The 25,000-nt window shown below is 31.3% G+C and overlaps 1 protein-coding gene across 1 annotated transcript in view; it reads left to right on the top strand.

The window, feature by feature from the left end:
* LOC117169071 (lachesin-like) overlaps positions 1-25,000 on the top strand; it is a 388,598-nt gene that overhangs the window by 281,386 nt on the left and 82,212 nt on the right. Inside the window, exons 5-6 of the mRNA XM_033355181.1 lie at positions 16,854-17,039; positions 22,265-22,460. Of these exons, the coding sequence (XP_033211072.1) occupies positions 16,854-17,039; positions 22,265-22,460 (382 nt within the window). The remainder of the gene's footprint in view (positions 1-16,853; positions 17,040-22,264; positions 22,461-25,000) is intronic.

Raw genomic sequence — 25,000 nt, 5'->3', positions numbered from 1 at the left:
CATTATATGGTGAAATAGTCGAGAAAATTCAATTAGGAAGGATAAAAAATATTTTAACCAAATTATCGCTATAGAGATATACATACGCTTCCTTCAAACTATTTTTATTGGTAATTTAAATCACAAAACATTTTTCTTTGCTGTTCCAATTTGAAGAAGTCCTTCGTTTTTTGAGATTTTTAGCTATGTCTACGACGCGAAGAGAGAAGCAATTTTTTTATGAAGCATTAGGGGAGTGTTTTTGACTCCCAAAAGAAAGTTTTCATTGCTATTAGAACTTCGCGCAAACAACTTTTTTTCTGTCGATACGCCCTAATGTACATCTCGTTTGAAACTATAAATTTTTAATTAGGGTTAAAATTACAATTTTAAAATATCATCAATTCTAAACTAACATTTAAAGTAGTGTTTCTTATATTTGGATAGTCAATAAGTTCATAATAATTTTTATTACTAAATTATTTAATAAAATATAGTAGTATATGTAAATCCCATTTTTGTTTAATTTCATCTCGAAATAAATTGTACAAACACTTTAACCGTATCACCTTAAAATTCTTAAAAATCTGTACTGGGTTTGAATAATCTTTGTTTATTTTCTTCAAAAGAAACTCGTTTGAAAATGTATTTTATTCTTAATTTCTTCAATTATTAATATCTCTGAAAGTATTAAACAGTTTTCACATCACATGGGCTTATATAAAAAAGGACATTTAAATTAATTTGCTAAAACCTATCCTCCGAATTGAGGATCAGCCTCCGAAACAGGATAATTTCAAAAAGTTGAAAATTGAATATTTTCAGTTTTTAAACTTATTCACGGACAATTTTCTTTGCAGACACACTCGCAATTGAAACGTTGAATTTTATTAATCATACAAGGATTTTAGAAAATCAACTAGTTGGGTCACTATGCTATTTTACTGGGTTTTCTTTTAACGAATACCTATTTAAAAAAGTCTTGTCTAAATTTTAATTAAACGTTGAAATGTTTAGCATTTAAGTAATACCCTTTAGGCATCTCGATATTAAAGTCTAAGCAAACGAAAGCACGATCCTGGGGTACAACCGCATCCTGACCGTAAATGCATTTTAGACCGTTCGCGGGCAAAGCGAAACTTTTAATTAGCGAGTTTATACATTTATCTACATACCGCAGAAAGGAACAGCCATACTTTAACGCTGGAAAGCCAAAAAACCGGGAAATAAACGAGGTGTGGTTGGCTGGACGAAGGCGCCGCGCCTGATCCCAGAATACACTACAATAGAGCCCGAGATGGTTTGCATATGAAAGAGACTGAGAATAGAGGGTGAGATAGGTGAGCGTAGCGCACGTAGATACGACCTTACGTATATCTGACGTGCCTTCCAACTCTGAAAATCGTAAGTTCCAATTTTATAAAAGATCTTGCATATATATCGACTCCTTGAAAATATATGTACCTATACGCGTTTCCACTTCTTTTGCACTTGAAAACGCCTTTGAGATTCACCATACATGTAAGCATAATCGGAAATCGAATTTATATCGAGAAACTTACTCACTAAATAAAAAATTATTGTCAAATAATTTGAACTAACAGCAAATACACGCACACAAAGCGCCTGTTCACGAGTATGTATTTTTATTTTCCAACTTTAAAAACACAAACAATTTAAAAATCCATTATCAACTAAATTTTCAATATGTACTACCGACGGCAATGATCTACTCCTCTGTTTTTTTAACTTTGCTAAAGTGCCTTAATCTTTTAAATATCAACATAAAAATATCAATCGCTAGGATTACATAGCCCAGCGCAGAAAAACTCATTATTTCTATCAGGTGTCTGTCCTTCCGCCGTACTTTTATATAATGAAGAGAGGTAAAGGTTGAGGAAGTAGGCAAAGTGAAGTAAAATGAGGAAAGAAGAAGTAGGAGAAGTGAGGGTAAATGAGTGCAAGCGATTAGGAAGTATACGGTAAGGGCGCATGGCAACAAGGGGGAATCTGGGGAGTGACCGAAATAATTGAAAGTGAGAGTGGTTTGTGAGGGGAAATGAGGGATGAGGAAGAAGAGTAGAGGAAGGGGAGTTTTAGCTTAGGAAGTGAGGAGAGGAGGAAATAGAGGAGAAATAAGGTTGGGAAGAATGGTGAAGCGATGGGTGAGGTTCGGGGTAGTGAAGTGGGGGGATGTAGGGGGAGTAGGAGAGGGAAAACGTATTAGGTGTTATTGGATCGAGAATTTAGTTGGCTACAAAATGTTCCTTTGGGTTTAGAAAAGCGATGTTTTGTTTATTAATTATCACCAAAAACGTGAAGTGATGAAAAATCTGTCATGCAAAAAATGGTGGGGTAAGACGACACCCTCTTGCGACTAAGCTGACATTTTACTATGATGTTTGAAGAAAAAAATGGATACATTTGATTTTTTGTATTATTGTAGCCAGTGGATACTTACCACAGTAAGAAATGTGGTTAATAAATTTTTGCGCCCCTAGAGTAACCGAAATTTTCTTTCTAAAGACTAACATAAATTAACTACTCGATTTTGAATCCACAGTAGTACATGTATCCAATTTTGCCCTCGTTAGGCTAACAGGAATTTACCACATTTAGACGATCATAAATTAACTACTCCATTTTAAAATCACAGTAAGACATGTGATTATTAAATTTTGCTGTCCCTAGGGCTTAGGGTAACAGACATTTGCCTCCTTTAGGCTAACATAAATTAACTACTCGATTTTGAATCCACAGTAAGACATCTGGTTATCAGATTTTGCCGTCATTAGGGTTACAGTAATTTGCCTCCCTTAACTAAAATAAATTAACTACTCGACTTTAAATCCACAGTAAGATATGTGGTTATCAAATTTTGCCGCCCTTAGGGAAACTGAAATCTTCCCCCTTTAGGCTAACAGTTTTTAGATGAATCATTGCAAATTAAAATTTATTTAAAAAATACAAAACAAGATTGCTATGATTCCATTTTTTTAAATTGCACAATTGTAATTCGTTCAATTCGAAATTGTTTTTTTAAGTTGAATTTAACAAATTATTTTCTTAATTTTTTATTGTTCCGAATGTATGCTGAAGGCATTTAATTCAAAATGATTTAATTACAAATCATTCAAATTAAAAACTGCGCAACTATCAATTCTTTCAATTTGAAATTATACGAATTGGAAAAATAGAAGAAACTAGACAATTTTGTACGATTAGAATCGCAGCCAAACAAGTGGGGATATTTCAATATAAAATGAATTGATTTAAAACTAATTACAATTGAAAACAAACAATTTATAATATTTATATCTGACATCAATCAATCAAAAACTGACTATTATCAAGGCCATCATATGCAAATTTTCAACTATGAAAAATTTCGTAGTGAAATTATTCTAAAATTTCTGATGTTTGCATTTGAAGCTATGCCTTATGAAATTTTTAATTGAAAAATTTTAAAAATCAAGAAATTTCAAACCGAAGATTTTCGAATTTAAGCTTTTTAAAGAAAAAAAACTTTACTTTCAAGGCCTTAAACAATGAAATTATTTGGATAGATTTTTTTACTAAAAAATGTGACTTTCGTCAACAACCAAAAATCGCTGTCATTTTCACGGTTAAAAATTTAAGAATATTAAATATTGTAATATTGTAAAGTTGAATTATTCAGTTTGAGCATTATATGCTTACTAATTGGAAACTTTAAAAATTAAGAAATTCAAACACTTTTAAACAAAGGTTTTGAAACTAAGTCGTTAGAAAGAATTTCAGAAGGAACTTCATGTTTAAGACTATTACATTTCATGAGAGGTCAAACTGACGTATGATAATAAACTTTCATATTGATATTACAAAAAAATTTATGAAACAAGAAAACGCGAAAAACGATCGAAAATATAGAAGCATAGAAGCGGACAAAGTGAACTCAAACTATAGTCAGAAACCTTGAAAGATTCACACATAATTTTTTGTTATTTAACATACGTTGTAACAATTGTATTTCTTCATTTACATTTCTTTAAAAAGAAGCCAAATATTTAAAAGATTTTTCGAAGAAGTTCCTGCAAATACAATAATTTTAGAGCTAACTATACGGATACACATTGAATTATTCATCACGGTTAAAACCTCAGTATTAAAAGGAAGATAAGAAACTTCTTTAAATCGTATTCTCTGACTTACAAAGAAACTTAAGCACGTCCTGCAAACTCGTTCTTTCCTGCAATATGTATATGCCATGCTTGACAAATTTTCGTAAAACATTTGTATCTAGAACTTTCAGATGACAATTATTACAACACGATTTAAAAGATCAGATGCTTTCTTGTCGATTTAAATGAGTTGGATAAAATTTGATATTTTCGATTGGCAATATTTCTATAATGTAGGGTAGACTGGGGTTAAAAGTGACGCGGGGAAAAAGTATTATTACATTTTGTGTTATCGTATGTGGCACTTTTCCCCCTGGCACTTTTAACCCCACTCTACCCTACCTCTTATATGTATACATATAATTTACGGTGAGCCGAAAAAAACTGAAATTAAAAACAGCCTAGCATTGAAAAGTTTCATTTGGGGACCCTCATGACCTGTGTAAAATTTGAATTAGAACGCTCAATGTCCTGTGCTTCTACGGTATTATAATAACAATAAAAGATTCGTAATTCTTATAGTTAATAAGTAAATTTGATAAGAATCAAATTAATCCTTTCTGCGACCGTCAATGTAAATACGAGTAAGAATTTTTTGTAGGTCTTACGGTCTTCATTAAAGTAAAAAAATATAAACGAAATTACTTGAAAGTTCATTTATTAATATTGTGACGTTTCGGATACCGCTGCCTGCCTTTTTTTTTACAGAATCTGAATAAATAAAATATAAAAAGAACTAACGTTTCTTTCATGTAATTAGAAACAAATTTGTTTAAATTAAGGAAACGAAATCAAAATATCTGTACTTATTTTCTTGTAAAAAACAAGAATATTTAATTATTTAATCAAACATCTGTCAATCATTAAGAGTCAATTTAAAAAAAAAATACTGATGTGTGTCACCAAATTAAATTAAAATATACAAAAAACGCATCATATAAAATCCTCATAAAAATTTAAGAGGCTTTTTTTTGAGAAACTACATCTTAATTGACGGAAAAAACAAAATCTTTACAAGGTTTTTGGACAACCACGAACGTTATATATAACAAAGTGGACAAGAGACATACATTATAGCGATACATTCATTAAGAGGGTCTCCTGGTGTCAAGCTCGAAAAAAGGTGATTTTTCGGCTTGTTTTTTTTACGAAACGGAAGTCCGTTTGTGTACACAATAGTAAGAATTTTTTGTAGGTCTTACGGTCTTCATTAAAGTAAAAAATATAAACGAAATTACTTGAAAGTTCATTTATTAATATTCTGACGTTTCGGCTACCGCTGCCTGCCTTTTATTACAGAATCTGAATAAATAAAATATAAAAAGAACGAACGTTTCTTTCATGTAATTAGAAACAAATTTGTTTAAATTAAGGAAACGAAATCATAATATCTGTACTTATTTTCTTGTAAAAAACAAGAATACTTAATTATTTAATCAAACATCTGCCAATCATTAAGAGTCAATTTAAAAAAAAAATACTGATGTGTGTCACCAAATTAAATTAAAATATACAAAAAACGCATCATATAAAATCCTCATAAAAATTTAAGAGGCTTTTTTTGAGAAACTACATCTTAATTGATGGAAAAAACAAAATCTTTACAATGTTTTTGGACAACGACGAACGTTATATATAACAAAGTGGACAAGAGACATACATTATAGCGATACATTCATTAAGAGGGTCTCCTGGTGTCAAGCTCGAAAAAAAAGGTGATTGTTCGGCTTGTTTTTTTTTTTACGAAACGGAAGTCCGTTTGTGTACACAATAGCGTCCGCAATTCTCAACTGAAACAGAAGTTGTTTTTACATTCCCGTGAAGAGAAGGTATTAGATTTGTTGTGAATATATTTGTCTGTGTTTGTGTATTTGTGTGTGTCTGTGCGTCTGTAGATTTTTAGTTTTTTTTAGCACGATCACTTTTGAAATAATTGACAAATCGGATTGGCCTTTGATATACTCTTTTAGTCTGCTAAAATAAAGGTCAAGTTCGTTAGCCAGCCATTTTGGATAAAAATTCAAAAAGTGAGCCTATTTTGAAAATTCTTGAGAACACTTTTTTCAAAATTAAAACAATTTTCTGTACGGATATTCATAGTATTCAAACAGACGAACAATTTAGCCTAATGACTTTTTTTCTATAAAACTAAAAGTTACCAGAGTTATAGCAATTTAAAAATTCAAAAAAACTCACGAAAATCATCATTTTAAGCCAAATAACGCACGATATGGACAAAGTCAAGAGAAGAAAAATGTTTCTTTTTTAATGCACTACCAAATTATTATAAAAAAAATAAAAGAGTTTTTGGTTTCATACCTAAAGGAGTGCCGCACATTGGGAAGAAAAATTACTTGTTTGGTTCAGAATAACGTACAGCCCACAAATCTGCACCGATTTCGACAACAAAAAATTAGAAAAAAGCTAATAAGATTTCTAAGAGAGTTGCCCAGCCAGATTTTTGAATTGGGTTTTTAATTTTTTTATAAATAAAAAAATATCACGAAAAATGGCCTTTTTTCTATTTGACGTTCCCGGTCCTCGCCAATAACAGGATAATGGTTGAAATCGCTTAAGTTGCATTAAATAGCATTAGGTAAAGATATTCAAATATTAGACAATATACCAAAAAAATTGTTATCAACAAATTATTTGTTGGAAAAATTTTTTTCTACGATTTTCCATAAATACATGTTTTTTCAAGTTATGTTGCAAGAAATTGGAATCGAAACAATATTTTGTAAAAAAATTCTCTTCTGGTTATAATTGTTCATATTATAAACAAATTTAATGTACAAATGCATTAATCAGGTATTTTTCGATAGAAATATTCTTTTTTTTCTATGTTAATTTTTTTCATTTCGGAAATTTATGACAATTTTAGCAAAAATTTATATTATGTTGATTAATCTTATGATTTTTTTAAAAAATTTAATAGAAAATTTATTGTTTGGGCGTTTGTTGACAGAAAAATTGATTTTTTAATGGCAGTCTTTTCAGTTGGGAACTTCATGATAATTTCAGAAAAATTCATAATTCTTTGATCAATTTTATGATTTTTTAAGAACAAATTTAATGAACAAATGCATTATTGGGGCATATGTCCGCGGAACAATTCTTTTTTGTTTCGACATCAGACTTTTAATTGGGATCTTCATAATAAATTCGGCAATATTCATGATGATTTGACATATTTTATGATTTTTAGAAACAAATTTAACAAATAAATGCATTATTCGAGCATCTGTGACGGAAAACTTCGTTTTTTTTCTATTTCAGTCATTTTAATTGAAAATTGCATGATGATTTCAGCGAAATTCATAATTGTTTGAAAAATTTCATATTCTTTAAAAACAAATTTAATAAACAAATGCATTATTCGAGCATCTGTTGATGGAAATTTTTTTTTGCATATCCTAATTAAAACTGTTGACATAGAAAAAAAAGAACTTTTCTGTAGGCAAATGCCTCATTAATGCATTTGTTTATCAAATTTGTTCAAAGAAATAATAAAATTTATCAACTTATTATGAATGTTGCTAAAATTCCCATCAAGTTCCCATCTGAAAAGACTGGCATTGAAAACACCGATTTTTTCTGCCGACAAATGCCCGAAACTTAGAAATCTTAACAGTTTTTTTTTTATATTTTTTTGTTCAAATCGCTCAATATTTACGGACGCTGCTGAAGGTTTCGGTTGAACTTCTCAGCATAAAACACTAACCAGCTATGACTCTTGGTTGAAACTAACCACCTCCCACCCACGCCCTCAAACCCTCGTTAATCAAAGTTTTGTGGGTCACTGAGGTAGGGATCTAATTTAGAAGTTGAAAAAAGGTCAGGCTGAAGTTTCGGCCGTATGTGTGAAATACGTTGAAATCGTAAAAATAAAATTGCAAATGCGTAAATTAAATTTTTGAAAAACCGGCAGAACTTGCAGTAAAATGTTTGATAACAAACTTTTTTAAAGAATGCGCATTTTTTTAAAGAGACAATGATTACGTGATGAGAATGTATTCGTTAAAGCCGAAGGAGCTTTAATAAAAAAGAAGTCACTATCACCGAATTACTGTTATCGATGTTTTGACTTTTAGTTTTAAAAAATCTGTGTACAATTGTAAGGAATTTACAAAGACCGAGCGCAAAGGCAGAGCGCGTTGGTTCTCGCAAAGCGCGAGAACCAACAGTCGCGCGCCATAGGCGCGCTCAAACTTGCTTCCTAACTCTATATGAACCTTAATTACCCCATGGAAACCAAAAATAAATGTCTTTTTTCACGTTTTAAACACAAAAATGAAATTCTAACTCCAAATTTTAATAATCTGTTTTTGTTTTAATTATGAAAAACAATTAAAATTAAAACAATTAAAGAGAGTTTTGTGACAGAATAAGCTAAAAAAAATCTATTTTTTTCTCGATTCACACCAGGAGACCCCCTTTATACAGAATACAGGCGTCATTTTTAAAAGAACTGCAAATGAGGAATGCGCGCTAAAGTAACTGAAATTTTTACTTGGTTTTGTTTATTTTCTAATACTTTGATATATTTTGTTGACATTCATCATTTCTGTCTGTAAGTTAATCGAATTATTGTGATATTTGTTTATATAAATGGATTCTATTATGCAGCTTTTATATGTATTTTTTTTCTCTAGCAAGAATTTTAATATTGTCAAAATCAAAATAACGGTTTAAGTTCCAACAATGTTGTGAAAGACCTATATTAAAATTTCCGACTCTACAATCCCTTTAATGTTCCGAAACTCTAGTTTTTAATCTTCTACCTGTTTCACCAATATAAACTTTTTCAAAACAATTACATTTGATGAGATATACAATTCTAGACCAATTTTCGGTACTACGAATATCTTTTATATCAGGTAAATTTTTTAAATATTGTTGTGTTCACTAAAATAAACATTTATATAGAATTATTTTAACGATTGCTGGAACAAGGCTAGTTTTAATCTTTTTATACAAATTATTATTGTTGAGCATATTTTCCACAGTTTTATTATAATTACTTCTATTACCTGGTACTGTTATGTTGCCTTTGTCTGAATTTACAAAAACTAAATCTTTATTAACCTTTTGGAAATTTTCAACAAGGTCAAAAGATTTTTCAAGATTCTTGAAGTTATTATTTCAAATATGATTTGAGATGAATTGAGTAAATATTTTTCTGACACTATAGTATCAGAAAAACAGTTCATCCTCTATATTTTCTTTACAATTTTGTATACTAGCAACCATGTTATTGAATTTTAATTTATTTACATAGAAAGGAATAGCAAATTTGTCACCCAATGCTAAGGTTTCAGCTACCTCATCCGGCATTTCGACATTTCAGGTATTTTTGAAGCATTTTTTAAATTTAAATTCTCTGTACCTTTAATTGTTATGAGGCTGTTATATGGTACGTTTTTTGTATATTTTAATTTAATTTGGTGACACACGTCAGTATTATTTATATATTACTTATTTATGTTCTCTGAAGAAGGCACGCAATAATAGCCGAAACGTCAGAATATTAATACACGAACTTTCGAATAATTTTGCTTTTATTCTTTTAATTTAATACATTTAATACATTTAAACTTTTTTCAGATAAATTTTAAAAACGATAGATGTGATAGACGTGATCAGAAACCCAAAATAATAATCTTCAGTTCTACGATGTTTTTAATTTCCATTTTTTTATTCATGTTAACATAAATGTGTAATAATGAAAAGTTCGTATATTTTCTTAAATCCTTACAATAATAGACACTTATTTATAATTTTAAGTAAAATCCGGAATATGGCGTATAAAATATTGAGAATCACATAAAGGATGGAAGTCACTCCGGTGATTCGCTTCAAATCTGATGGATAGAGTTTATTGTTAGGATAAGAGTGGAGTGAAAAAACAAAAGTAGTTTACTAGTAGACCGTGGGCTCACAACGTAAATGGGAGCGTGATAAGTAAGACCAATTTTTACATGAGATGTTCGTCTGATGATGAGGAACGTAAAAATGGGTGCCTGGTAGTTGTGAGTGGATGCGTTCACCTGTGGCGACCTGTCAAAGGTGCGAATTTCTGACAGTTAACTTACGTGACTCGGATAAGGTTGAAAATTAATGTACATGTAGGGGCTGACATTAGAAATAGCACCTGCGCATTGCCAGGCACTTACCTGGATGCAAAAGTGTTGTCAGGCGGCTTCGAAGTCGCCGGACATTCGGGTGAAATTTCTTAAAATTGATTTTAAATGAAAAAGTTTGAAACAAAAGTTGGTCCACTCCCAGAGATGCATATTTTCATTGGTATATAATTTTTTGATAAAATTTATATATTTGAAGAAAACGTCGATTAAAGAAATACCATAACAATAAAAAGCCCTTTTTATTGACAACAAGTGATTTTTTCGAAAATTATTGAAAGACAAAAGGTACTCTATTACAGGTATACTCCAAGATGAATAAGAAGTGTTTGTTCAAAATGTTAATATTTACTAAGTTATTCGCATTTTTCCTTCTTTTTCCCATTTTTCCAATCACCTGCTGTATCTTTAGCAATGTAAAAGAAAGTGTGCTCAAAATTAGTACACGAATAAAGTAAGTCTTGTGCAATGAATTGGCGTCAGCCACTTTCAATTAAAACAATAACTTATTCTGCTATAAATAATCATAATCGGTGTCACGTTCTCAGCTTCTGATTATCGTAGAAAGTTGTAATAAAGATGTGTATGATTATAAAAATTAAACAACAAAATCGCTTTACTTTAAAATACCTATTATTTATTTATGTTAAAGTTTATGTTTTGTCGCAGAGATACGTTCGATCTTTATTACCGTAACGAATGTCAAGTTTCCCAGACCCAGCGTGGGCCATTGGCGTAGGCATTACGATTGCATTTTTAATGCTATAGAACTGCATTTAAAATGCAGCACGAAGAATTTGTAATGTCTACGCCAATGACTGGGTCTGGGAAACTTGACATTCGTCACGGTAATAAAGATCGAACGTATCTCAACGAGAAAACATAAACTTTAACAATAATAAATAATGGGTATTTTAAAGTAGAGCGATTTTGTTGTTTAATTTTTATAATCATATTCATCTTTATTACAACTTTCTACGATAATCAGAAGCTGAGAACGTGACACTCATTCTGATTATTTATAGCAGAATAAGTTATTGTTTTAATTGAAAGTGGCTGACGCCAATTCATTGCACAAGACTTACTTTATTCGTGTACTAATTTTGAGCACACCTTCTTTTAAATTGCTAAAGATACAGCAGGTGATCGAAAAAATGGGAAAAAGAAGGAAAAATGTAAATAACTTGGTAAATATTAACATTTTGAACAAACACTTTTTATTTGTCTTGGAGTATACCTGTAATAGAGCACCTTTTGTCTCTCAATAATTTTCGAAAAAATCACTTGTTGTCAATAACAAGGGCTTTTTATTGTTATGGTATTTCTTTAATCGACGTTTTCTCCAAATATATCAATTTTATCAAAAAATTATATACTAATGAAAATATGCATCTCTGGGAGTGGACCAACTTTTCTTTAAAACTTTTTCCTGTAAAATCAATTTCAAGAAATTTCACCTGAATGTCCGGCGACTTCGAAGCCGCCTGGCAACACTTTTGCATCCAGGTAAGTACCTGACAATGCGCAGGTGCTATTTCTAATGTCAGCCCCTACATGTACACCAATTTTCAACCTTATCCGAGTCACGTAAGTTAACTGCCAAAAATTCGCACCTTTGACAGGTCGCCATAGGTGATCGCATCCACTCACACCTGCCAGGCATCCATTTTTACGTTCCTCATCATCAGACGAACATCTCATGTGAAAAATGGCCTTATCCGTATCACGCTCCCATTTACGTTGTGAGCCCACGGTCTATAGGGTTCTATAACGTATTATAATTGGAGGCACTCAGAGGGCCCTTGCTACCAAACGCTCTCACCTATGACCCTTCTATATTAAGTCTATTCTAAAGATATCTATATGAAATGCTAGCCTCTTTTGTAGGCTGATAAATCAGATTTTTATTTACTAGAGGCATTTCAATAAATAATTTATCGTCCCCACATTACAATCTTATAACCTTACGAAAATTTGCAGATGTATGATCAGTATACAAAAAATGATGTAGATAGCAGTTCATAAATGTACACAGAAAACGCTGGCGTTACATTTGTTCTAGCTCAAATTTCATTGGTGTTAAAATGGGAATTTTCAGTTTCACAATTTTTTCTATGAACGTAGACTACGAGACTTAATTTTTGCTCATTTTGAGAGTTGTGGAGTGCTGAACCGAACTGTCACCCACCTAAACACCTGTCAAAACAATTATTCGCTTTGCGATATTAGAATAAATAATTGGTAAAAAGCAAACTAATAAAGCAAAGGCATGACCGTCTGTATGAACGTAAAAGGATTATATATATATAATCCTGTTACGTTCACGTCGTTGTTCCTGGGTGGTGCTAAAAATAGAAAGTGTTCAAAACTACAACAGAATTCAGTCATTTTTTCATATTCGAAAAAATAAACAGTAAAATAACGGTTTTCATTTCAAAAAATCACTTTTTACCTCAAAATGACCTTGAAAATCGCATTACAGGCCAAAGTAAATCGTACTTTTGCATAATACCCTTTTCCCTCTGAAACTTTTGCCTGAAACATTTTGATGTATCTAACCTCTACTTGGAGATATATCACATCATAGAATAAAACAATCCACGAAATGCAGTATTGAAACGAGTTTTTCATAATTCTTTCAACCTTGTAGAATTTTGCAAACCTTGTTTCGGAGACAGAGTCTTCACATTATGATTAAATATTATTTTCTATTCATTAGACCTGATAAAATCTCTAATATACGTAAAGTTTTATTTCTAGCTTATTCTACGCATCATCCCAGCACAAAAAAAAACGAAAGATAAAGTTTACGTCGATTCCAGGTGAAAGATCACCGCACAAAACTTAACCGTACCGGATAAACTTTACATTAATCGAAGATAATTTCCGATTTTTAACCTTGCCAGGATAATCTTTCGCCTTATAATCGCTCCATTTTTATTCGAGATGTAGCCAGAATCGCGACGCTGGCGCTATCTATCAACAAATTTGCAAGAAATTTTAACTTTTTTTTCTGTGTTCTTTTAAATCTGGTGTTCTGATTTAGAACTCGAATTCACTCACACTTTGCCGTTTTTCCATTGCTGCTAAGGACGCGGTTGCAGATGACAGCTTTTATTCCATCGTAGGATAAACTTTCGGCAAATAGCATGTAAACTTTAATAGCGGGAAATTTTACATGCAACAAAATTTAACTTCAGTTTTTTCTGTGAGGATACTTGAAAATCTAGTACTTCTAAATCCCACAGATTTGAAACCAATCATAGGATCTTGTAATGCCACCGGAAACTTTTGTTCGGCATGCCGTGAACATTATATTTTTTTAAGATGTCAGCCAATTTCACGGAGACATGTTTTGAAATGTGTTTTATGAGGGGTCCTTTGAGGGAATGGGTTTTGACCTTATCAAACTCAATCATTATCACCAGTTAATTAACTTTTACGAGCTTAGTAACAATGAATCTCGTACGCTCTGTAACTCAGTGAGCAAGAGCACCAAACCGGCAATCTGAAGACCTGGATTCGAATCCCAGCGAACTAGACATTTTTCTCAGCCTACCAAATTCCTTCTCCCACTTATGGAAGATCTGCAACTTCCTAGAGCCAACAGAAAATGTTTTAGAAACTTTTGAATTTCAAGGTAGGAGAAAAATTCTGGTTTTGCAATATTGACCTCAGATCTGGACGGCCCAGAATCGGATACGTTTTTCAGTATATGCTCAGAGAGGAGTCATGTAAACAAGTTTTGATACGGCACTGACCGTCTGAGCGTATGGGCTGTCAACGAACACTCGGGGGGGGGGGGGCAGTCAAGCGTGAAGTTGGCCGCAGATCGGATAGCCGAATATCGGGAGTTGAGTGTAGTTTCAACTGACACTTGTCGTAAGTTCAGAACTACCTAAGGCCAACAGAGAATATTTTAAGAAATTTTGAATTTCGGAGAGCAACAAAATACAAATCTTCTTCTATTGGACGATAAACCGCTGTGGAAATGGATATTACTGTTTATTTGTTTACAAAAGTGAAATTTTTTTAATATACTCAATTCAAACTTCAACATCTGGATGATTTAGAATTTGGTAGGAGCAACAGGATAAGTTTCAGAAACTTTCTTTTCGAAGTTAGAGAAAATTTCCTATTTTACCTATATTGGGCTATAAATTTCAGTATCACGGGATATTAGTTTGTATTTCTTTAAAAAAATATTTCTTCAGATTTACTTAGTTCGAACTCTCACTTTTAGAACATCTACAACTCGCTAGTATCGACAGAAAATGTTTTCAAAAATTTCTAATTTGGTGGTGTGAGAAAAGTTCCAATTTTCCTAAATTGGGCTATAAATCTCTATGGCTCTGGATAATAATTTGTGTTTTTTTACAAACGTATTTCTTCAGATTAACTTAGTTTAAAGACCCACTTCTGGAACGGTCACAACTTACAAGGATCAACTGGTAATGTTTTTAAAAATGTCAAATTTCGGGATGTAAGAAAGAATTTCATTATTTCTATATTGGGCTATAAATATCTGTGACTCTGAAAATTATTTCTTTTTTTCTTTCCAAAAGTGTTTCTTTGATGATCTTTAGTGTTTGAAATTTTGGAAAATTTTTTGAACGTTCAGGTTTAAAAATTGAATGTTCATTGTAGACGATGTATACGGTGATGACTTGTCCGTGGCAAATCAACTATCACGCGACAGTTGGTACTCAAGAAAGTTGATAAAAGCAAATTTATCTCGAGAATCTGATTATGCAGATGCTCGATTTGCTAATCAAAAAGTATTTTGTTAAGTGTATATACATATATAATTATGAAAATAATTCACTTTAAAACCTATTTAACGCCTTATTCCAACGCCTAAACCTTACGGTATTAGTAATATAATTATTTATTTTAAAAAATGTAATAGATTACTGGGAATTACTTCAAAAAACATGTTGAATAAACTTTGTATCTCCATAATTATATTTAAAAAAAATTATATTAGTTTTCGTTTAGGCAGTCGTCGTGCAGAAAATGTCGTAATTTTCTACGATTATCAAAATTAAAATATTTTCAACATAAAAGTTTACAACTTTAAAAAAATTTCTTATTATCACTTCTTACAAATTTTTCAAAAAGGGTTGAATTTGAATAAGTAGTGGCTTATTTTTCGGGATAAAAATTTCCCACAACTCTACAGTTACTAATATAAAAAATAAGTAAATAATCTCAAAATATAGTTATTTGATTGGAGCACTTAGTCTTAAAACAAATTATTATGATGATGTCAGCCATTAGAAAATTATTTTAAAAATTGGAAATCGTAGGGTTCTATAAATGAAGAATGTTTTACCTCAAATAATAACTTATCATTGATTGAAATTCGGCCTTTTTTAAATTTGGTAAGAAGTGACAGTCAGAAAAACACAATTGTTTATTTGGAATTAAATAATCAGTAACATCATACTAATTCTTAAAATCATAAATAAACCTGATTTTTTAGAGATCTAAGTTTTGGAATAACTACCTTAAATGATCATTTTAAAAATTTTTTGGTTTCTTTTTACGGGAGAAGAAGAGAGCTTCAACCTGTGGCCTCTTATCTTTGACCTTTTACGTTTAACCTTTCGCATATGAACTTCAATCACTCACCCTTACTTTAACCAATTACTTTAACCAATCGGTAAGAGACCATTGTCTCTTACCGATGACCCCTGAACTCTCAACCTTTTCATCTAACCGTTGACTTTGATCTTTGACCTTTGACCTCGGTTTTATCAGCTTTTTTCTTTATAGCCTTTAAAATCTCACCACGTTCACACCTACATGTCCTTCTTCCTTCTCCCACTTATTTTCCTATACTAGGAATCAGTCTAACATGCTCCTTTCTGTCTCTCTTCCTGCCTCATCACACGCATTCAACATAAATATAAAACATGAAAAAGAGTAACATTATCTTTGCCTAAGAAACCCTATACTATAAGTGGTTTTTATAATTTACAAAAATGAATTATTATTATGAAAGTGGAAAGATTTTATGTAGCTTATGTTCTTATTTTAAATTACAATCATTAGAATTTATATTAAAATCTCGGACAATTTCTGGCACTGAACATGATACCTCCCACAAAAAATTCGATCATAAGTATTTCTTTTCCATACATCTGATTGAATGCCCTTTTTTAAAGAAATAACTAATACTACTTCTCTAACAAAACTTCTCTTTCATTAAAAAAACGTTACCATCAGAAACAAATCAAATATGGCTCATTGGGTGCATGCGACTGCACTGACTTTTCCTGAATAAAAATATGAAACAATGAGCATTAATTTATCAATATGCAAATAAAATGATACAAAACGAATATTTTGAAACGGTAAATATCAATCATGACAATAAGAAAGCAAATTAAATATGGCACATTGGGCGCATGCAATTGCACTGACCTTTATTAACCGTAATAATGAAGTATGCAATCGAAAAATTAGTTAAATCTTAGTTATACCTTTTATAAAATAATTAAGAACATTATACTTTTAATTGAAGAAGCTCGCAAGCAACAATAAAAAATTAACTTTTTGAGATCAGGTGGCATGGATCAAGGCGGATACGAAGGCCATCCTGGCAATTCACGAACACGTAATCACGAACAATGCACGTCTTTCCGTGACGCACAGTGATTCGCACACGTGGACGCTGAACATCAAAGGAGCGCGTCGCGAGGATCGGGGAGTTTACATGTGCCAGGTGAACACAGATCCGATGAAAAGCCAGGTGAGTCTTGAATCGACGTTAGTGCTTTTCTCCCCTATCTAGGTCGGGAAAATCCGATAGCGTCAGTGAAAACGAAATAGCTTCGTCACCACTCACGGGTATTTATGGGCGACCGTGCCTTTCGACCAGAAAAATAAAAAGATTCCACGATACAGAATTCAACATTCAGAGCAATTCTGTCTAATTATTTTATGTCTATGAATAAACATGAAGAACCCGAAGACATAAAATACAAAAAAAAATGAAATGAGAGAGAAAATACTTTGTGAGCCTCACTTACCATTTTGATAAAAGCTCTGAGCATACGAAACCATTTTCTTCTTAGGACTGTAATGAATGAAAGAAATCCATTTTTATGATCAGGAAAAGTAAATCGTGTAGTAAATGAAAATTAATGTTCCTACGTTTTGACGAAAAGAATGAAAATTGCAGGTGTATTAAATGTTGAAATTATGTTTTAAGATTGAGCACTTGACCGAATCTATTTTAAATCATACATGTAGTTTAAATTTAAATCACAGAAGCATTCGCCTCCTGAATAATTTTTTATCGAAGGAAATAAGACAAAATTTATGTGAAACACGTTTAGAAAAAGAGATTTTCTGTCAGGTTATGAGTATTTAAAATTTTAGAATTGTTTTCCAAAAAATTTAATTTTTTATCTAAACCTTTATAACTTTGAACCTAACTGAAGTATTTGAGTTCACATTTCTGAATTTGGTGAAGTTAATTGTCCGCTTATGATATCCTTCGAAAATTTTACCTACACTACTTTTTCGCTCAAGAGAACTTTTTCCGAAAAATTAACTTTTCGAATTATTCTTGCAAACAAAGACAGACTCGACAAAATACTAAGAAAAAAGTTTCCGCATTTGGAAAACTTTTAAAAAATATACCTGGTACACTTTTGTAACATTTTGTGTCGTTAGAAAAAAAATTCCCGCATGAATTTTGAAAATACATTAAGAGAAAAAATTGTCATGAAACAAAAGCATTGTCATCTTGCCTGTTTTGTTTCGAAGTAAGAAAAAATCTTGTTGTCATTGCGCCTCTATTTACACTTCCAGTTTCGATACCTGTAACGCGGGTTGAAACTCGGGGTTTTCACCCCTAAGGTTGAAACATTTTGTCTGCAAATTTCGGTACGTGTAGAGCGGGCTGAAACACGGTCTTCGCATCTCTAATGTTGCAATTTTTTCAGCTCTAGGGTACACAGATAGGTATGTAGGGTCTACAGGTACCTCAACTCAAATTTTCAATAATTTTGATATGACAAATAATATGCATTACTAGGAATATAAAATACTTTTACACAAAGGGCATTATTTAGCTAGGATATTACGTGAAGTTTGTCGCCAAAGCCTAATTTTGGATGCTAAAGTTCCTACTTGAGAGAAATGAAAATCCTGTCAACCTTAAGTTTAACAGGAACTTCCATTTGTTTCAAGAAACATTTATTTAATTAACACAAGAATAAATGTCTCTGCGTTTATGAAAAGTGAATTTTATAAAATCACATTTTTTATCTGTCTAATATTTTTGTTATTTCCTGCTTATATAAATAAAACATTCTATCAGTTTTATGCTTTTATGCAGTTTTTATGCTTTATAAATTTTTAACTTTCTTCCCAAAAATTTGATTTTGTAATTTTTTTCGCAAACGATACAAGATATCAGAAAAAGAGAAAAGTTTTAGAACTTTTTCAAATAAACAAAATTTTTTAGCAATTTCTTGACTCTGTTGATGTTTGCAAGAAAAATCTTAAAATTGAATTTGTCGAAAAAAGTCCTCTTGACTTAGGTAAAAGTGAAAAAGATTTAGAAGAAAAAATTGTAAAATTGAAATGTAATTTACGTTATGAGAAAGTTTTTCATTTTTGAGTACGACTTACTAAATTATTTAAATATTGAATCTATTTTTAAATAAGACATAAATTTGAGAAGTCACAATTTGTTATGTATAAAATTTACAATTAACAATTTTAAATTAATATTTTTCTAATTATAATTTAGATAACTGTCTCTGACCGGAAAAAGTTCACATAAAACCTTTAACTTGGAACGATAAAGCTGCAGAATAAAATCTCAATTATAAATATTGAAGTGAGAAAGTAGTGGCACGCCAGTTGGCCCGCGGACAATTGATCCGCGACAATTAATCCGCTACAATTGGTCCGCGCTACAATTGATCTGTTGACAATTGATCCGTCGACAATTGATCCGTGAGCATTCCATATCTTGATATATGAGTTAAATGAAGTACGTCGGTTTATTGTTATTGTTTGTTGGTTTTTTTTTGCCATTGCTGTGTTATTAACGTTCTTAAGATGCCACTGAAGTTTATAAAATCACAACGGGGTGGTTCAATGTTGTTACACGAAGGCCATTTGTATGCAAAGAAAAGTGTCAACAACACAAATGTAACATGGCGTTGCGTTTAATATAAGAAACGATCATGTTTCGTAATAATTCACACAACAACCGATCAACGTACTGGTAATGAGTATTTTGATTGTACTTTTTTTTTAAGCATGATACATGTCTGAGTTTCATCTGCTTGTTATTATTTATATATTTTATGAAAAAGGATTCTCTTTAAATGAACTTATGAGGATTGTGGCATGTTTTGAATTTAAAAAGTTTGGAGAATTTCCTCATAACAATCATTGTTACCAATGTCGAAGTATTACATACAACTTGAGTGGAATATTCCCCGTCCCCTTTCCAGATTCCAAGTATTGTCGCGGATGAATTATCACGGATGAATTGTCGCGGATGAATTGTCCACGAGTCAATTGTCGCGCGGATCAATTTTCGGGGATCAATTATCTACGGGCTATTTGTCGTGCAGCTGAGAAAGTTTTGGGTGGGAATGATGTTTTAACAGCGGTTAAGAAATATTACAAACGAAAAAAGTATCCAGATGCTTTTTAAGCACAAATCATTTCAGTATTAAGATGTTTAAGTGAATAAGTTTCAGATAGATAGTTTTTAATTGAGTAAGATAAATATTAGGGCTGCACGACAACTAGCCCGTAGACAATTGATCCGCGACAATTGATCCGCGCGACAATTGATCCGTGGACAATTGATCCGCGACAATTTATCCGCGATAATTCATCCGCGACAATACTTGGAATCTGGAAAGGGGACGGGGAATATTCCACTTAAGTTGTATGTAATACTTCGACATTGGTAACAATGATTGTTATGAGGAAATGCTCCAAAATTTTTAAATTAAAAACATGCCACGATCCTCATAAGTTCATTTAAAGAGAATCCTTTTTCATAAAATATATAAATAATAACGAGCAGATGAAACTCAGAACGTTAATAACACAGAATTGAAAAAAAACCAACAAACAATAACAATAAACCGACGTACTTCATTTAACTTAGATATCAAGATATGGAATGCTCAGGGATCAATTGTCAACAGATCAAATGTCGCGCGGACAAATTGTTGCGGATTAATTGTCGCGGATCAATTGTCCGCGGGCCAACTGGCATGCCACCAAATATTAGAGGTATCGAGGCGGGGGTAAAATTTGTTTTAAAATAATTGAAATGAAAAAAATATTTCAGTGCAAAAATGAAAGTTCGAATCCTTTTGAATACTTTCAGAACTTTAAAATTGAAAACGATTTGCTGCTGAAAAAAATTAATCTTGACTGGCGGTTTAATTGAAAACCTTTGAAATGTATAATGTTGAAATTTAAACTATTTCAATTAGGAGATGCTGCAGTTCAACAGCTTTTAAATTAAATTAGTTGTATTTTCAGAATTTTCAAATATAAATTTGTGCATATGTTTATTTTTTCAAATTAAAAGTATTAAACATCAGGATTTTAAAAATTGTGGATCTTTGAAATGAAAAAATATGTATTTTGTACGTTACAGTATCATAAAAAACTGTAGTTTTAAACTTTCAAAGCAAAAAGGTTAAAAAGTTAAAAGTATTTTAAAGAAAAAAGTTTATGTTTGCTCATTTTTACAGAACAAACCATGTCAATCTAAAATTAAAATCTATGTGAAAGTTTTAAAATTTTCAAGTTGTTGAAGTGTTAAACTTTAATCGTTTGATTTTAGACGAAAATTTCAAACGAGAACCCTATGAAATTTCTTTAACTAAAAGTGTTAAAGTAAATGAAGGGTATCATGCCATAAGGATCTAACCTACATTTTCACAATTTTACAGGCGAGACGAAAACTTTCTAAAAAATCAAATTTTTTCTTAAAAAAAAATCACTACTTCTGAGATAAATTATTGTTGAATTGAACCCTAAAAAGTTTAATTGGAAACTTTTATTAGGTTTCGCTCGAATGTAGGGAGACATTTTTATTATAACAAATGAGTGATTTCAGATATTTTTAAGGCCAATGAAGCTGTGCCAAAGTTGTACTTTTTAGCCTCTAGAGACTAAAAATTGCATTTCATTGTCTATGGAGTAAAAATTGACGTCAAAAGTGAATATTTGAAGTTATTAAATGATCAGTTAATCATGTTGACAGATAGTTTGACAAATTGGTCCAACTCAAAGGAAAAAATTTCTATAAATTACCGATGAATTACCATTATTTACCATGAATTTCCAAACTATTTGGTAATATATTCATATTACAATTAAAATAAAGTTTCCAAAATTCCTCCATATGAGTATAAATCAGACCTGTGTTACAAAGAACGTCGAAAATCATGCATTTGTTATATAAAATAATGTTATTGGTTCAACCATATACTATGGGTTTTATATTTCCAAAAAAGTATTTTTTCATTGAGCCAATCAAACAAAATTTTCATCACCTCGAAAAAAACACATTTTCTAATTCGAAAAAGAAACTAAGTGGTAAAAGAGCTAACTAAAAACACGTTTTTAATATTGCTTCTCATGAAAAAATACCACAGAACTTTTGCTTTGAAACCCAGTCACTTTTTCCCATTATTAAGTTCATACTGGTATGCATCTTGTACTGGTTTCTCTTATCAATTAATTTTAAAGATATATTACCTAATAGAAAGGATTTTAAAATCATATATCAACTATATAAATACTAATTTTAAAGAAACAAAGGTTTGTGAGATGAAAAAGAGTTTTAATAACATAAATGACATTTCAGTAAAGATTAATTTTGAGTAAATGATCGCTATATAATCGCAGTTCTTGTTTAGCTTTTCAACTTGAGATTTAGCTTTTAACCCAGCATGTGACGTTTGTGTTTTGCAGAGCGCATTTCTGGAGGTGGTAATCCCACCGGACATAATTTACGAAGAGACGTCTGGGGATCTCATGATACCGGAAGGTGGTTCTGCGAAGCTTGTTTGTAAGGCCCGCGGTTACCCGAAGCCAGACATCGTCTGGCGACGGGAAGACGGCAACGAAATAACTTCGAGGTCCGGGCACACTGGTGGAAAAACTAGAGGTAAGGATTAACTGTCTCACTTTTAGAAAATTACAACTTGCGAGAAAAACAACTTACTAACAAATCTTTTCTTCCCTAACCAAGTTCTTTCTCAAAATACTTTTCAACCATTTCACCAAATTAAAGCTTTTATAATCAGTCCATAAAGGAAGAAAAAATGCTAAAATGCGAAAATACCTTTCTAAAACATTTTTTTGTTACTTCAGAAATTTCCCTTGCATTTCTCTAAGGGGTTTTCTACATTCTTAGTTAGTGAGTTTTATACCTTTTTTATAACCATTCTCTTTACATTTTTAGCTCAAGAGTTTATGTCTTTCATTTTAGTAAAGGAAATTTTAATTTTTTTTTATAATATTCCTTTCATACTATTTTATAGGAGGCCTAACAATCATCATCATATCTGAAGAAAGTGGTTGAAAACCTAATGATCTTTTCATTACTTGAATTTCTTTTAAAGAGTTGAGGTCATAACTGTTTATTTAAATGTAGTTATTTGCATATTTCTGTTTTATCTTCCACTTTAGGCAACAGTCGCAACTTTTATTCAATTTTAATTTGCAAAAGCTTTAAATTTTAAAATTATAAATCAATGAATTCCACAATATGTTGCAGTAATGAATAGGCATTCTTTTCTCAATTTTATCAATTACGTTGAAGATTTAGTAATTTCGTCTAATAAATTACTGAAAATATTATATGTGTATGTTTTATGCTCGTACTTTTTGCTGGAAATTAGTATTTAAAAAATCAAAGTGTCTTGTCCCGAAATTCGGGACGACTAGTCCAACATTTTTCATAAGCTTTGCTAGTGGTCACGAATGACCTTATTTCACCTGTTTTTAGAGTATTGTTGCTTTGAAGCCTGCTACATCTATGAAGATATTTTTGATTTGCAACTACATTATTGATTTCACATTATTGATTTATCTGTTAAGATTTTTTCGAATAAATCGTTGGCGGTTTCTTCGATGTCGACTTAAGCCCTTGAATCCGAGCCCACAACTTAATTTTTCGAAAAATGCGTAGAACATTGTTAAAATTGCATTTGTTTAAACAAATTATGAAAAGGTGGTTTTTTCTATCCGGACATTTTTTTATAGAAAATGTGGCTTATTTTAAGAAGAAAAGGTCTGTAGTAACTTTTTGTAAAATGCATATTTCAAAACTTATGAATTTTTAAATGTCAAAAATTTGACGTTTTTTACTAACTTTCACTGTTGATAATTTTTGATCTACCGAACATTTCTGATAATTTCAAAAACGTATGTATTCTCTAAAACTTACTCTACAAATCGGCATAGTTTTCCACTAAGGCAGGTCTTTGCAAGTTGTACTTTTTGCGATCAACAATAAGGCTTTTTTAATAATTGACATAGTATGCTTTTCGAAAGATATCGATAATTTTTTTATTGCAATGTTGTCTGGATGACTGTAAAGTAATTTATAACAGACGATTTTGTTACGTGTTGTAATTGTAAAGCTTGTATGAGTGAGAAATTATGTCCTTGTGTAAAGTATAAAGCTAAATGTATTTCTTTTTGTGGATGTCAGAAAGACAAAAAATGTAGAAATAAATATAAATAGTCTTCTGTAAAATGTACTCATATAAATAAATATTTTACATAATTTATATAATCTCCTGCAAATTTCACAATACCTTGAGATAAGCTAGAAAACTTAACCATAAAAAATGACGATATAGTAAGGTTGACCGAAGCGCGCGAAGCGAGGCGCGCAATAACAAAGTCCTATTGTTGATCGCAAAAAGTACAACTTGCAAAGACCTGCCTTAGTGGAAAACTATGCCGATTTGTAGAGTAAGTTTTAGAGAATACATACGTTTTTGAAATTATCAGAAATGTTCGGTAGATCAAAAATTATCAACAGTGAAAGTTAGTAAAAAACGTCAAATTTTTGACATTTAAAAATTCATAAGTTTTGAAATATGCATTTTACAAAAAGTTACTAGAGACCTTTTCTTCTTAAAATAAGCCATATTTTCTATAAAAAAATGTCCGGATAGAAAAAACCAGTTTTTCATAATTTGTTTATACAAATGCAATTTAAACAATTTTCTACGCATTTTTCGAAAAGTTAAGTCGTGGATTTGGATTCAGGGGCTCAAAATACATAAGAATAAAGGTTTTTCAGCTTCCACGGGCTTACTGCATACGGGAAGGTACTCAGCCCTCGGACTGGTACCACTTCACAAGGTATCGTTTCCCTCGGACTTGGGGTACGAAACGTCACCTACTGTCAATTATTTTTACAATTTTTCCGCAAAAACAATCGAAGAGTTTCGTACCCCAACAACCAGAGAGATGAAACACCATCTTGAAAATACCTGCAACAAAATTGGCCCCAGAGTTTTTAGTGTGAATTGGTACCATCCAAAAGAATCTCTCTTAATTCTAAAGCCTTGACTTTCTGTTTATGATTCTTAAGGGCATGTGACACAGCTAAATACCTATATTACCGACCACAGTTTTTCAGTTCACTGAATATTTTTTTGAACCTAAAAACTTTTTTTGTAAATAAAA

Source organism: Belonocnema kinseyi, chromosome 3 (assembly GCF_010883055.1).
Source record: "Belonocnema kinseyi isolate 2016_QV_RU_SX_M_011 chromosome 3, B_treatae_v1, whole genome shotgun sequence".
Lineage (NCBI taxonomy): Eukaryota > Metazoa > Arthropoda > Insecta > Hymenoptera > Cynipidae > Belonocnema > Belonocnema kinseyi.
Note: the sequence above shows the minus strand (reverse complement) of the source record. Positions and strands in the feature narration are given on the sequence as shown.